At 34.9% G+C, this 14,856-nt stretch overlaps 1 protein-coding gene across 4 annotated transcripts in view; it reads right to left on the reverse strand.

Annotated features, from left to right (window-relative positions):
• The window catches only part of KCNIP4 (potassium voltage-gated channel interacting protein 4), a 444,218-nt gene that overhangs the window by 388,971 nt on the left and 40,391 nt on the right, over positions 1–14,856 (reverse strand). The window contains exons 1-2 of one of the 4 annotated variants that reach the window (XM_084518870.1): positions 12,797–13,126; positions 12,316–12,424 (exon numbers count right to left, since the gene is read on the reverse strand). The exons of 2 other annotated variants lie outside the window; for them this stretch is intronic. Coding sequence is in view for 1 of the 2 variants with exons in the window: in XM_084518863.1 (XP_084374989.1) it covers positions 12,276–12,423 (148 nt within the window). In the remaining variant the exon portion in view is untranslated. Of the gene's footprint in view, positions 1–12,275; positions 12,425–12,796; positions 13,127–14,856 lie in introns of those variants that run through there. One more of the 4 variants, XM_084518863.1, reaches the window with a different exon arrangement.

A 14,856-nucleotide genomic window follows, 5' to 3' on the forward strand; every position in this document is an offset into this window, starting at 1 on the left:
TTCATACTTCCTACTTACATTTCCTAAGCACATGAGAAATCTGGAGGTCAGTTGTACTGCCTTCTGTAGGTCATACTCACTTATTTCTCCTAAGCCATTTATTTTTTTGTGATTTACTAGCTCATTTATTAGATTCTGTCAATTTATAGCTAAAAAACTGTCTGTCTAATGGTCAAAAGTATACTTCAGTGCATAAACTCAAAGATGCCAGGATGCAGGACAGAATTTAGATAGTCTTTATGCACATTTATGTCTAATAAGAAAAGCACAATGGCACTAAACAGTGCAAAAAGAGTGTGTCTCTCCTTGGTGTATATGAAGACCATATGACTATTGTTGCCTTACAGAAGAGAGACTTCAAAATCGGGGTAGGAGAGACACACAAAGAGAATAAAATACATTGCTTTAGGAAAGGAAAAAAAGAAAAAAAGTGGGAAAACTCTCTTTTTCTGTTGCAATTTTTATGAACTTGTTAGAAGGGCAGTTTTTGGATATCTCTCCAGTCACAGTTATTCAGAAGAATGCTGATCAGGAAACTTCAGCAGGGTTTGCATTTTACTGAGAGGTTTTCTCCCTTCAGAAATTTTTATTTGGGACATTAAGCTATATAATTCTAATTCCAAATTGGTGGCTGAATGCATCAACTTGTTATCCTAAGTATTTTTCACTGGTTTTCTTTCAACAGGTCCTAACAATCAGCAGGCTCAGGATCTGTGTGAAATTAACTTGAAATGAAAATGTCCATAAATAAACAACTAACACCTTCACCCACATTTCTGTATGATCTGGAAATGGCTGTAAATATGGGAGTAATGAGTCTTTGGATATAATATTCTGTGAAATATACTTCAACAATCTTGGTGCCTCAAACAAAAGCTTAAATAATTTTGCAGAAGGCTTTATCTAACCTGAAAAAACACAACAACCCATTTATGATGAACACAGCCCTTTTACATACCAAAGAAAATGGAAACTGGATGCAAATGGTTACATATTCAGCAAAATCCCCACTGGCAACTTTTGTCAGAGGCAGATAGGATTATGTCAGACGTCAGGAAAAAGAAACACCACAAACTTATCTAGCAATGTTTTGCTGTCTTCATGACTGAAAGCACCACAGTAGATACACAGTGTATCTACAGAATATACTGTAGATGTTTATTCTGTCTTGTGCAATGTACACAAAGCAGGGAAAAAAAATCTGAATGGAGTGCAAGAAAAAATCTTTTGAACTCAACACTACTTTATAGGACATCATATGTAAAAAAAAAAAAAAAAAGAAATTAAGTCTGGTAAAACCCATACTACCCAGTGAGACCCCTCTACTACTGTCAAGAAGTATCCATCCCCATTGGATCTTCAGAGGAAATAATTAGAATGATTTCCTCATCATTTATCAGCAAGATCGCTCATTACCAATACCACTGTCATACTTTTTGCCATACCAGCACCAATACCAAAGCTAACCAGAATTAAGTCTTTCTGAGGGACTTATTTGCATCCAGAAATTTCATATCAACTTCCTTTAAAATTTTAATATCAAACTTACCTTTCAATTCGCTCTTTTAAACCACAAGGTTTAATGAGTTGTTGCCTAATATGGTGTGTGATTTTTTCCAGAACAAAGTATGGTTATACTAATGTCACTGACTACAAGATATTGATCTTAGCATTTATCCAGATGTGTGGAATACAAATATATCAATTGTGTATCAATTAAAATTATGCTGATTAGATAGTGCATAATGGGAAAGAAAAATCACATTCACATACTCAGCTCTCTTTGTGCCAACACATTATCTTTATCCCATTAAAGAGCCTTATGCCATCTGTACCATCTGTGATACCAGCTGGTACATTGGTCCAAAAATATCTCTTCAATTATGGTATACTGATTAGTTTTTAGTATAGAATCAATTGTAGCTTAAATGAATTATAAAAATAAATCTGTATTTTTTTTTTTTTAATTTCTGTGATTTGATTTTGGTACTGAAAATTCAAAAACTTTCTAAGATTTGGAGATTTCATAATTTACTTCAAATAAAATGAAGTAAATAAGGAGTGAAGTGGGAATATTGGTCCAATAAGACACATATTGGGACCTTATTCAAAAAGCATTTCTAGCAAAAATCAACAAAGGAGCTACTACATTAAAACTTAATGTTATAAAGCCAGTAGAAGAGTGTTATTCGATATGAAGACTTATCTTAGTACAGAGGCATTTTTATAAAGCAATTTGGGTGATTCCTACTATGATGAAATTTATGGCAAGGTTTTCATTGATTTTAGCAAGACAAAATATAATGTTACACAAGTAACTGGAAGATGTACATCCTTCCACACTCACCACACTTTTCACACTTCGTATCTTAGGGTCTGATCCTTTGATCAATCACTTTGGTTTACTCCTACTTGTAGTCTGACAAGTTCTGACAAGTCTGACAAGGTCTGATAAGACAAGTTCTAAGTTTTATGCTATAAATCCTTCAAACTAAGGAATTCTTTTGTATGTATTACTTACGTAGGAAGTATACAGGAAAAGAACTGCACTGTGTTCATAAATACTAAGAGTATTACTTCAGCCCCTTTCCACTTATGTGTTATGGTGCAATCTTTTAATGGTTTGACCATTGGCTATATTTTGAAAAGGAGATTAATTAAGCTTAATTAAGGAGTTTAATTAATGCATAGTACTTATTCATCAAATTCAGAACCTCACTCTCCACATCTTGTTCCCCAGTAATTTACCTGCAAATTACTGGGAATCTGAATTCAAAATACAGTTTTCTACAATATTCATCACGACAGTGTCTGGGTGCTCCACAAATTTTGCTACGTTCACAACATCCCCATGAGATGAGAGTGTATGATACCTACTTAATGCAGAACAGAGGCACAGTGAGATTAAGATCAAAGGTATTGACTAATTTGGGCACTTGGTAGGAAATTCATGGAAGCTCATTCTCATATTGTTCACTCAGCCTTTCGTATATGTTCAAAGCCAAGGTGGTAATGCTGCAAGTGCTCAGTAGTCTGCAAATCAAACTGCAAGGATTTTCTCAGAAAACAAGAAATACACAGTGCCCATCCCAAAATTTGTCTTAACTGACTCTTCTAACATCACATACGAACACTCTGTCAGAAGAAATTTCATTCTCCAGACTAAATTAACCATGTGAGTGTCCTTTCTTTCCTGCATTTTTTTTCTCTACTTCCTTATAAACAGCTAAGAAATTGCAGTCTTCTTTACAAGCATTTCAGTGAATCAGTTCATCATCTGAGAATTTCACTGGTTGCTAAAAGTAGTTTTTTTTTTAACTGAAAGCTGCAGTAGCATATTGTGCCCCCATATAGTTCAAAACTAGAGGGAAATACATAATTTCTGGGCTTAGAGACATTTACTCACAGCAGATACTATTGAGATTGAGAAAAAAAAAAAAAGGAAAAAGGTTCAATTTTAATTTGCTGTAGGGATATATTGTGATTTTTCCCCACCTCCATCTAAGCTTGATCTTTCTCACCAATCATTTTCATCTCAGTCACATCAGAAGTGGTATGAATCAAGTGTCAGAAAAGGGTCATTGTTAAAAGCAGCCAAACTTAGCTTGGGAAGGTAGCTCTTGTCAACTGAAAGCTAAGCTAAAACATTTACCTCTGAACATTAACCAGCAAAGATAAATAGAGAGATGTTTATAAGCTCAGCTGATGGATACCACATTCCAAAGTTGTTGTATTTTCATGGCCTTAAATACGCATATACATGAGGTACAACACAAAAGTCACATAGACTGATGCTAGTTAAATTCTGAGGAACTGGGTGAGTTGAATAGACAGAGGTCTAACTACAACATATTCTTACCATTAGACACCTCTTGCTATTACATTCACAACAGACTTAATCCATTCCTTTGCTTTAGCCAGTAGTAGGTAATGAAGCCAGCTTCACATTTCTGTTGCCCTAGACCTTTGGATCCTGTATGGTCAGATATAGGTTTCATCTACTGTTGGGAATGATAATCATCACAATGAGATACCCCCCAAGTATCTTGCTTTTGCAAAAGAAAAGTACAAAAAGTGCTTAGGTAGCTAAATATTTCCAGCACCATTTTCTGTGACATATGTGAAATCAAGTATGCCTTCTGCTTTGCTGCACAGTACAGGTTTATTGGCATTTGGCTGAGGTGATCTGCAAAATTCGCTTGCAATGTTGCCACATATGACTAATACAGTCCTGTGCCCACAAAACATTTGGATGGCTCAGTGAAGAATTCCAGTCTTTTTGAAAAGAAAGGATGAATAAGAAAATTAAAGAACAACTGAGAACACATCTCCTTGCCAAGAAGATAATGCTACTGGAAGGAACAGCAGGGAGGTCTCAGCAGGATAGCATTATTGCAGCAATGAAGAGCATCAGGTCCTCCCACTTACCCCTTTTGGGCTGAAAGCAGGGCAAATCTATCCCATCATTGTCTCCCAGCAGGACTGTCAGGACCACGCTGCAGACTCCAATGGAGACAAGCATTCAAGAAAGGCAACAGCAGCAATAAACTAAATAGGGGAGGGGAGAATGGGGAAAGCAACAAGGCAACATGTAATTTTCTTGTTTCAGTCATTCCAATCAATTTGTTTCTTACTATTTTTCCCTCCCTTCTTCTGCCCTAACTTTCCACTTCTAAGATATGTTGTTTTTCCTTTTAATTTGACCTTTAGTGAAAAGTTATCCAGTCATAATGCATCACCACAAAAAAAAAAAAAAAAAAAAAAAAAAAAAAAAAAGTTGGCATTGCATACTTTAAAGAAGCTGCTTCTGGCAGCTTATTAGGTCTGAAGCAGAACTGCACCTCCTAGTCTCAGCATTTTTTTCAGGGACAGATGCTCACAAACACAATTGTGTTATACTGCACTAATATTTGGTACACTTCGGTAAACAAAATTCAGATATCATTAACCAACACAACAAATCCAGTTCTTTATGGGCCATACCATTTATACAAAGACATTCAGAACTACCATTTAATCTGGAATACTCTCAATATATTTAGCCACTTAAATTGCTGGAATAATGCCCAGATGGAAAGTGGCAAGATATTTAAAGATTGATTCCATTTTCTAAGTATGCCATGAATATAAAAGTCCTTCCACTTAATCTAATACACTTTTTCAGCCTATTAGTTTTTGATTGATAGAATGTCTTGAAATAAAAAAGCAGCTGTTGGCAGACACAGCAGAAATCAAAGATACTGTGAATACCGAGACTAACTAGAAGTATATATTGGTTTCATAAAGGAAACAATTTAGTTTCCCAAATGGGGTGATCCTCTACATTTATTATATTCCAAACCTTCAATCCTTAGAACTTGAGTTTTAAGTAAAAGATTTTCAAAACTTTAACAACTATGGTTTTTTATTATTTTTTTTAAATGGCATACTGACCTTTGTAATAACAAAGAAGGGAAATATAGGGAGACAAAATTAGACATCAGATTTACAAATGGAGGGGTAAGAACTTCACAGTTTGCTTAGGTGTTCAGAATATATAATTTTTATATCAATATTGCAATGAATCATCTTTAAATATCTGCATGACATTGAAGCAACAAGTCCAATTCTATGAAAAAAAAAAAAAAAAAAATTACAATTAGAAAAAAATATATTTCTGATATAACTAGCTCATTAAAGAGCAATTAATCACATATTCTTTTTATTCTTAGGCCAAACTCAAGAAGATGTTAAAGTTTTTTCTAATAGGTTAAACATATTGAATAATAAGGTGATCATCAGTAAGTAGGATTAAGGATCTCAATGGAAAAATAAAAGTTCATTATGACATCTCTGAGAAGGTTCCATTCAGCTCAGTGGTTCCTCATGCTTTTTATATGAAAGGAAAACACACTTTCTTTATTTTTTCACCCCCCCCCAAAAAAAAAAAAAATTAATAAAAAGGTCCTTTTGAGGTTCTTAATTAGAGCTAGGTTAAAACCGTTCATTGTTTCTTAGAAGCCTTACACATATTACTTAGTGTCAACACTGCTTTGTAGGAAAAGAAAGGGAAGCAAAGGACAAAAAGCTTTGAAGTTCAACATGCCCTTGTGTAAATCTGCCATGAGTTTACACTTCACTGTCTAGTATCACATACCTCCTAGTAACTGCAACTTGCTTCAAAGAAATGCTGGGAAGACAAGGTAGCAATTTCAGAAGACCATAAAAATCCATTCTAACATAAAGGAAACAAACCTCCAAGAGAAAAGGAGAAGCATTCCATGTTTTGAAAAACATTCATGTTTTTTTCTACAACAAATTTCAGAAAATGATTTCTCAACTTCCTTGACCCAAAAGTTATATTACTTTAATTTTATATATAATTGCCAGAGCCTCATACTTTCATTAGCTATACGCATTGCTCTATTTAGCAAGTCTGTACACAAATACACAGTAAAAAGCTCCTTTCAAATCATTAATCACTGGAGTAATCGCTTTGGAATGATTCTAAGTTGTGAGAATCAATGTTTTTCCAATTTCCGTCTTAATGACCAGAAAGATAACAAACATTCCTTAGTAACATACTTTCCTGTTAATTTGTGCCATTAACTATTACTGCTACCCTGAAGAGAGTATTAGAGGTCTTATTGAGATTAGATCATTCTGTGCTGTGCATTTAAAAGAAAATGACATTCACCAGGGAGAGCTCCTAATTTTATTGCCATGATTTGTCTTTCAGAGTTAGCATTTGACAAAAAGGGAACACACTACGAGGCACCCCTTTTTGCCGAGTCTCATCATACAAACTCCTTTGTCCGAGATCCTAAGGGAAGAACAAGCTCTGGTGGAAAACAAGAACAACAGAAATAGTTTATTTTCTCTTACCTTTTTTCTTTCCACCATGTTTTATCAAAATTTGTAGAACGACCTTTTCCTACACATAAATATGAACAAGTACATCTCTATTTTAATACTGATTCTTTTTTAGCTAAGAATAGTCCTAAATTAGTGTCAGGGGAAAAATCTGAAAGAAGCTTATTACTTGCAAAATTTTAACAAATAAACAGAAAACATCCACATTTTCCATCCACTTCAGTCACTTGAAAATACGAGTACATATAACGCATGCTGTATTTATTCCAAAGGTGATTTTTTTTTAGCATAACATGCAATGTTTGCACAGTGTGACAGAACATATAAGGCACCACAAAAACTTTTGCTTTGTTATAGTTAAATAAGAACACAATGCTAATTCATAGTAAACTGTGATAAAAGAAATACTAACGCAACACTAAGTATGCTCATTCTCTTTGAAAGTAGTTATTAAAAGACACAAAGTGAATAAAGTTTTAACTGTGTAACTTTGCCTGGGCTTAGCTAGCTTACTTAAGACCAATGTGTACACCAATTGCATCATCATCAAAACGTAAAACATTTTCATAAATATTTCAAATAGACAAGTGAGCTAAACATCATTCATTTTGAATTCCCAGTTAAGTTTCTCTTCTTGGAGTCTTTACAAAATAGACAAAGACTTATGTACTGGCTAAAACTACAAAAGGTTCAATTTTTAAATACATTTCTGTCTGTTTACAGAGTATAAAATCTCAGGGGCATTAATCTCTTCAGTGGTTAACATGCGTAGTAATATACATACTCCTTATTGAGCATTCTGGACAGATTTAGTAGGAAAAGATTTCAGTCTACTTATTTACAGATGCTGACCATTTAAAATGGAAAGGATAAGAGACATGGTCCTCTCTCCAACTCTCCTTTTTTCTTCTCTTAGAGGCTTTCATACTCATCAAAGTCATATGAACTTCAGTTCTACAGGCACATAGGACAAATTTATATTTGTGGTCATATGGAGTTTTCTGAATTCTTCTCGTGATGACATGATATTGTTCAAAGCATCTGGGAGAAAGCTAGGGGGAAAAAAACTGGGAAAAAGATTGAACTGACATGGCATGAATTGAAAAATGATGCATCTGACAACTGAATACAAATTCAATTACTGGACAAGTTAATATCTGAACTGTATATCAGCAATACTTTGAGAGAGGGATGTTTGTGAAGAGCAGCTACTGGGGAAAGGGAATGAACTCAGGAGGATATGCTGTCCTTGGCTCTGGACATATATTACTTAGTGTTGTTGTTTTCTGTCGTTTTTATCTTCATTTATCTTTGTTTATTATCTTCGTGTAGAAAAGCATGACTTAGTAAACCTGAAATCAGGCAGAATTCAGTAACTATCATTCTATGCATGAGCAAACTCTTTAGGGAAAAGAAAAGGCTTTTGCTTTGGTAATGAATTTAGGAAACAACTCTTGCCTCCCGTTTAGTAGCTTCGTGAGCTTTGATAATGGAAAAGACATCTACTTTAAACTCTGTATGTAATCCTGCCGTCTACCTTTCAGGTTGTCTTTGCACCATTACTTCACAGCTCAGCAGAATTGTAGTTGAAACAGACACACAAGAATTAGAGCTGAGAGACCCATTGGAAGAAAGTTACAGTCCAAAGGACCCGTGTTCAACATTAACAAAGATTCTTGTTAATTTTGAACAACTGGCAGGGAACTTTCTTTTCATGGTCTAAGATGTGACTGGATTCAAAAGTACTGCTCAACATATTTGTGTAGAAGAAAAGGCAAACGTACAATAGGGGACAGACTATCATCCCATTCACAGGAAGTCCTTTTTTTAAGAAAGCATTACTGACAAAGTCCAGAAGGAATTTTTTAAGATATCTAAGGTCTGAGAGTATATGAAGTATTCTAGGGAGCGCAGAACATTTAACTGGTTCTCAAAAAAACTTTGTTTTTTTTTTTTTTTTTCCATTAAATATTCTGTCAAATGTGCTGACAGAGAAAGATACACTCAGTAGTTGACAGCTTGGAATTATTCCTAAATTATTCATATCTTAACTCATAAATAAGTGGTTTGAGAAAACACAAACAATATAAAAAATTCTAAATAACAAGCAGTTGATAATCTGTAACATTTTAGCAGTATTTAATGCAGTCAGCCATATAATTCCTCCAGATTTATCTTTGAGAAAGACAACCTGTTGTCCTCTTGGTGTCTCTCATTTGCATTTTAAAAAATCTGTAGCAGGATTATTCATGGCATGGAATAATCAGGGAAGACTCCTAACTGGCCTAGGTTAACTGAGTAGGTTACCAATTTAGTAAGGAGATACTTGAGGGCTGCTCAGTTTTTCAAATACACTTGGGCCTAGAGCTCACTGAAATATCAAGCTCTAACTGATGTATACCTGGCAATAGTCTGAAACTGTTTCTCGAGCCTTAGTTACAAGATACTTACTCTCTGATATGGCTGTGCGAGGAATTACTCCAATTACTGAGCTTTGAACATTGACTAAAATACTGACTTTAGTATTGAATTGTTTCCCATTGACAACTGTCATTTACTTTTCTTTGAAATCCAATACACCAGTTTTTATTCTCTTGCTCTTCCTTCGGAGCAATCACTGCTGCATGAAAATCATGCTATGTTAATACTTCACAGAAAAGGGTTGAGTGTAACCATCTTTGCAGTATTTATATTACAACATTCTTCTCTTACTCATATGACAGATGTTGAAGCAGGAAGATAGGAAGACAACCCCAGTGCAGTGACATTCTAAGGTTTTACCATAGGAGTTAAGATTATTCATTCTGAAAATTGTGTTAAATCATCTGAACATAACAGTAAGTCAAGAATTTATCTGCATGCTTCCAATTCATAAATGGAAATTGTCTCTGAAAGTATAATTAATCCTATAAAGTTAAAAGAACATGTTGACAAACTCAGTTTCAAGATCATGCAAATGACCTACAATATGAAAAACAAATTGTTGAAAATAAATAAATTCTACTTTAAAGAAAAGATCAACTGCACATACAGTATTTCCTGCTACAAACCGTTATGACAGCAGTGAATAGCCAAATAACTGATTATTTACAGTTTTCATTATTTTTTAAAAATATGAGCAAACACATTTCGATTGCTTTTTAAGTATTTAATCTTAAATGCCTAATGACAACTGTTATACAACTTCACAAGTGTGAGGTATTTTAAGACAACCAATGAGGAATCTGATTTGCGTAAAGGAATGACTAAGTGGGAATGAGCCACCACAGTATCAATTGCAAACCCATCTTCATCCTGCCAACAGAAAATATTAGGCATTGAGTGAGTATTTCAGTAGCCACATGCTCTGTAGCTGCCATAGCAGTGTAATGGAGAAAGGTTATTTACAGAAGACTTCTCTCTGACTTAACTAATTCCAGAGAATGGCTGGGCATGTATCTGCATGGTCAAGCCTGGGTGTTTACAGAAATGCCCCATTTGTTTATGTGTATGAAATCTTACCTAGTTGTAGATCAGGAACTCAGTGGGGTATGCCATATATAACATGTTACAGGTGTCAGAAGACAATAGTACTCAAGTCCAAGAAAACCTATTTGGCCAATGGAAAAATTGTCACCTTGGAAAAACACTGTTGAAGAAAGTACCTCAGGAGGTCAGTTTTGGTGATCTTGATAAATATACAAAGGTTATTGTAGAGGTATTCTGGTGAGAATGTGTTTTCTATCATTTGTTTGATAAAGTAAAATTAATGGCTTACTTTTGAGTTAACAATGTGTTAAACTCCCATTTTGTTTCTGTTGGAGTAACGCAGAGTAACTTGTTTCATCTTGATTCATCTATCTTCTGATTCACTTTACCAAGACAAAATAAATCCTCAATTCTATCATTTCCTGTCAACAGTTTGTAGACCCTTTCCAGAGGTGAAAATGATTAGCCAGTTTAAAGTTACTAAGAATCAAACATATTAACTTCAGTGCAAGTTGCTTGTTATTCACACACTATGAGCTGATTCCCTAGGCCCACACAGACTGTTGATAAATAACTCATGTTAACTCATGCCATACTATGAAATGACCCATTTAGGGAAATAAATAAATAAAAATAAAAAAAGTTTTTTATGAACAAAAGAATGAGTTTTGAAAGGGTTACAGCAAAATCATTTTTGCTTCATTAGCTCCAGTAACAATATATAATATAAATGAAAGTGACAAGAATTATAGGTACAAACTGATACACAATCAAGGATGTATTTAGCAAACCATAATATATATACTGATTAAAGCAACCATTCATTGTATTATCCTAAAGCTTTAAAACCGAGTGGCCAAGAATAGATAAATGATTGTGCTGAGGTTAAAAGGCACATCAAACACACGTCTACTTGGATAACAGAGGGATAAGGGCAGTTTAAGATCAGAGGTAGGTTGCATTTAACCAGCTCATTTTTTCCTAGATGTTGAAACTAAGGTACTGGAGCATATATTTTAAAATGAATGTATAAATAAAAAAGTATATCACTCAGGGTATGGTGACTTAATTTGTCATGACTAAATAATGTCATCCATTTTTTCATTCTGTTTGACACAAATTCAATATACAGAGGGCCTGTTTTTTTTATTGTCATAAACAATGTGCAAGGAGATGAAAAATGCTGCCAAATCACAAAAGGGTTGTTTGGGACAATTTTTTTGTTTTATTTTTACATAATGGTGCAAAGTACAAATATGATGGTAAAAAGATGAATCGGTGCTGAATAAAATCTTTAAATATGTGTAGGTTCCAGAAAATAAAACAGATTAACTATCACCTCACTGGGGTTGCTGTTTAATTTATTATTCATAAAAGAGTTAGACTTTCAATGGGTGAGATATTTCACAGCCAAGTTCCAATTTAAAAAGAAGCATTTCTTTCAATATTTATTAATAAATACAGTACACAGCATCATTATGTAAAAAAGTGACAGGATGTTACCTTTCTCCATTTTCTCTAAGACAAAGGAATCGATCATGTAATTTCCATCTAAATATACTCTGACAGTGATCAAAGGAGTTTATACTCATCAAAACAGATTTTGGGGTTGAGCCCTGATAAACTGATAGATTTAATTACTGGGATTTTACATGTATTCATTTAGCTTGTGATTGAAGGATTTTTTTTTCTGCAGACCTTTTCTGCAGACCATGTATTTTGATGTGCTACAAAATGAATGCTTATGCAATTATTTATATCACATTGTGATAAAGCACCTTCAATCAAAGCTGTACCATTTCTAATCTCTTTGCACAATAGACCCAAGACAGTAGAGACTTTTTGTACCTGTAACTTGACTGATGCTAAATTCAGTAGTACCTCTATCAAAAATTCAGAATTCTTGGAAAGACGGCAATTGCTCCTACACTTAAAAATTTCAATAGGAAAGGTACCTTTAGAGCTCAAACTTTTCCAGGCAAAAAATCGTTTTACCAAGCAGCAATTCCTAAGCAATTTCTTGCAGTTTGCAGGTTTCTGATGATTCTGTTGCAAATCTTCTTTCTCTTCATGTGTTTTCTTCTCTGGTACTAACACGTCCATCCTAAACAAAAACTTAACCTTTACTTTTCCTGAAAGTTATATGTACACAACTTAAATCCATAGACTGGAGGTAGGGGAGATGGGTGGGGGTAGAATGGAGGAGATGGAGGGGAGATAGAGGGAAAAGCTTTAGGATCTCATTGACCATTATTCTCAGCTGATACAATCAGAGTATTAATTAACTTAAATGGAATTATTGTATTCATATTGGTTTGTTATGAATTATTTATCTGGAATATTAATATATATTTTACATATATATTGAGAAAACAAACTTCAGATTTTATCTGCTATTAAAAAAAAACTTTGATTTTACTTAAAATCTATAAATTATATAACATCTATAGATGGTGAATAAATATTTACCTCTTACCTTAGTCAGTTGTCTAGGTAAAGGAAATAATGTAATCCTCTATGCATGAACCTATTATCCTTCCTGTCTTAGCTTGCCTTACATCAGTGTCATAAAGGAGAGCTGCATTCCTCTAGCTGCTATTGAAAGACAGCTGCTCTACCCAGAAAAGATGAATAGTTGGGTTTCTGAGCTGCCTTAATGCCACTGTCACTCAAATGCAGAAAAGCAGCTGAGCCACTTAAAGCCAGTTGTACACTTGGGGACCATTCCTCTACACTACCTTCTGATTCACACAGACAGACCAATAAATTCCAATATGACAGTATTTTGCTTGATAGACTGCCACTTTGAAGGAGCCGGGGGCCGTTAGCAACAGCCAGCTCTGACTAGGACCTAACCAAAGCCCTACTAAGGGGCCAAAAAAAACACAAGAAAATGCGCCTGCCCAGGGCTCCTGCACTTTCATTCTACTCCAAGGTCACACAAGAGTCCTAAGCAGCATTCCTTCTTGCTCCAGTGCTTGATGCCAAGGAGTTCGCTGCTGTTGAGGAGGGAACCAAAGTGCCCGCTGCTGCAGCCGGGTGACAGCTGGCTCCACACTGCACCGCAGGAGCTACTCAGCTATACACAATAACTATACTGAGCCAGAATCAGGACGCCAAAGCAGCCACCAATTCACTCCCCTCCTGTTCCCTCACACTGCATTCTCCCCCACAACCTGAATCTAACGACAGGAAATGTAATTTAAGTTCTAAAGACAAAAAACAAGAGAGTACAAGAAAAAAACAAGTTGGCATTGTTCACTGTATAAACATGAGTTTCAGAAATCAAGCTGACTTTTCAATTATAAACTTATTTCTTCCTAAAAAAAAGAGCATATGATATAACTCATGACCTAACTCTGTGCACTTGCAGCAGGAGCTTCTATTGGTCATCCAAAAGAACCAAGGAAGATGTTTCCATCTCCTGAAATTTACTTTTTAACAGATACTAGAATTCCAAGTTTTTTTTTTTCATGTTTGTTTTGGTTTGTTTTTTTATCACTCAGCTTTCCTTCTACCTCAATTAATCTTCATGCTGATTACATAAATTTGCAATTTTGGGCCATGTAATACACAATGTGAAATTTCCTGCATACCTTTGAACAATGACTTAGCTATTTTGTTTTATATAAAATGTTATGCACAGAACCACGCACCTACCTATAACAATTGCAGGCACCCCAAATTTACCAGTACAGGCTAGGACGGACTTTTTTAAGTACTAATTTCACCTCTAGAAACGGTCTATCAGCAGTCAATTCTGTTCATAACAGTGAGAGCCTCAACAAGAGATTTTTAGACAGCTAGAGCATAGGGCATCACTTCCATTCAGATTTTTATCTAGGGATGTATTTCAGGCCCATCATTATCTAGAACCAAAGAAGGCTTGAATTTGCATTGTTTGAACAGCACTTGGTATTAGGTTCTCTGAGTCCTACTGCATGACACAGCACTCCAGCCATGGCTGTATTCCCATCCCCAGCCACTATCAAGGTGAGCTGAATTTCAATCTGATAAGAGTTTCTGGAACTTCTACATATGCAATAGAGAACCTTCTTCCAGTTCAAGCATATTTCACAACTCTCCTCTAATAACTTTGAAAGGTGTAATTCTGAGAATGAATACTAAATTGGTATTTTAGGGTGCTAATAAAAGAAATACATTTTCATAAAAAAAAAAAAAAAAAAAAAGTCTGGATTTCCAGGTGACTCCTCAAACAGAATTTAGAGTTGGAAGAAGAAAATATAAATGTAAGTGGTATCATATAGTATAAAGCATCATATAGGATAGTTCCAAACAGCTAAAACTAGATGTTGTTATTAAAATAACTTAAAGTTTTCCTTATATAAATCTGCAAAGAAACTGCCTGCCCATCTAAAGGTACATGCAAAATTCTTAATCCAGAAACTCAAACACTACCTTTCATGAACTATTCTGTCCTCCTTAGGACACTTCAAAGCTGCCTCATCTCAGAGATTCATGAATCCAAAGGCAGGGTGAGCAGGGAAGCAGCCATGGGAGCTGAGATGGGCACCT

The sequence above is a fragment of the Aythya ferina genome (genome assembly GCF_964211825.1).
Source record: "Aythya ferina genome assembly, chromosome: 4".
Taxonomy (NCBI): Eukaryota; Metazoa; Chordata; class Aves; order Anseriformes; family Anatidae; genus Aythya; species Aythya ferina.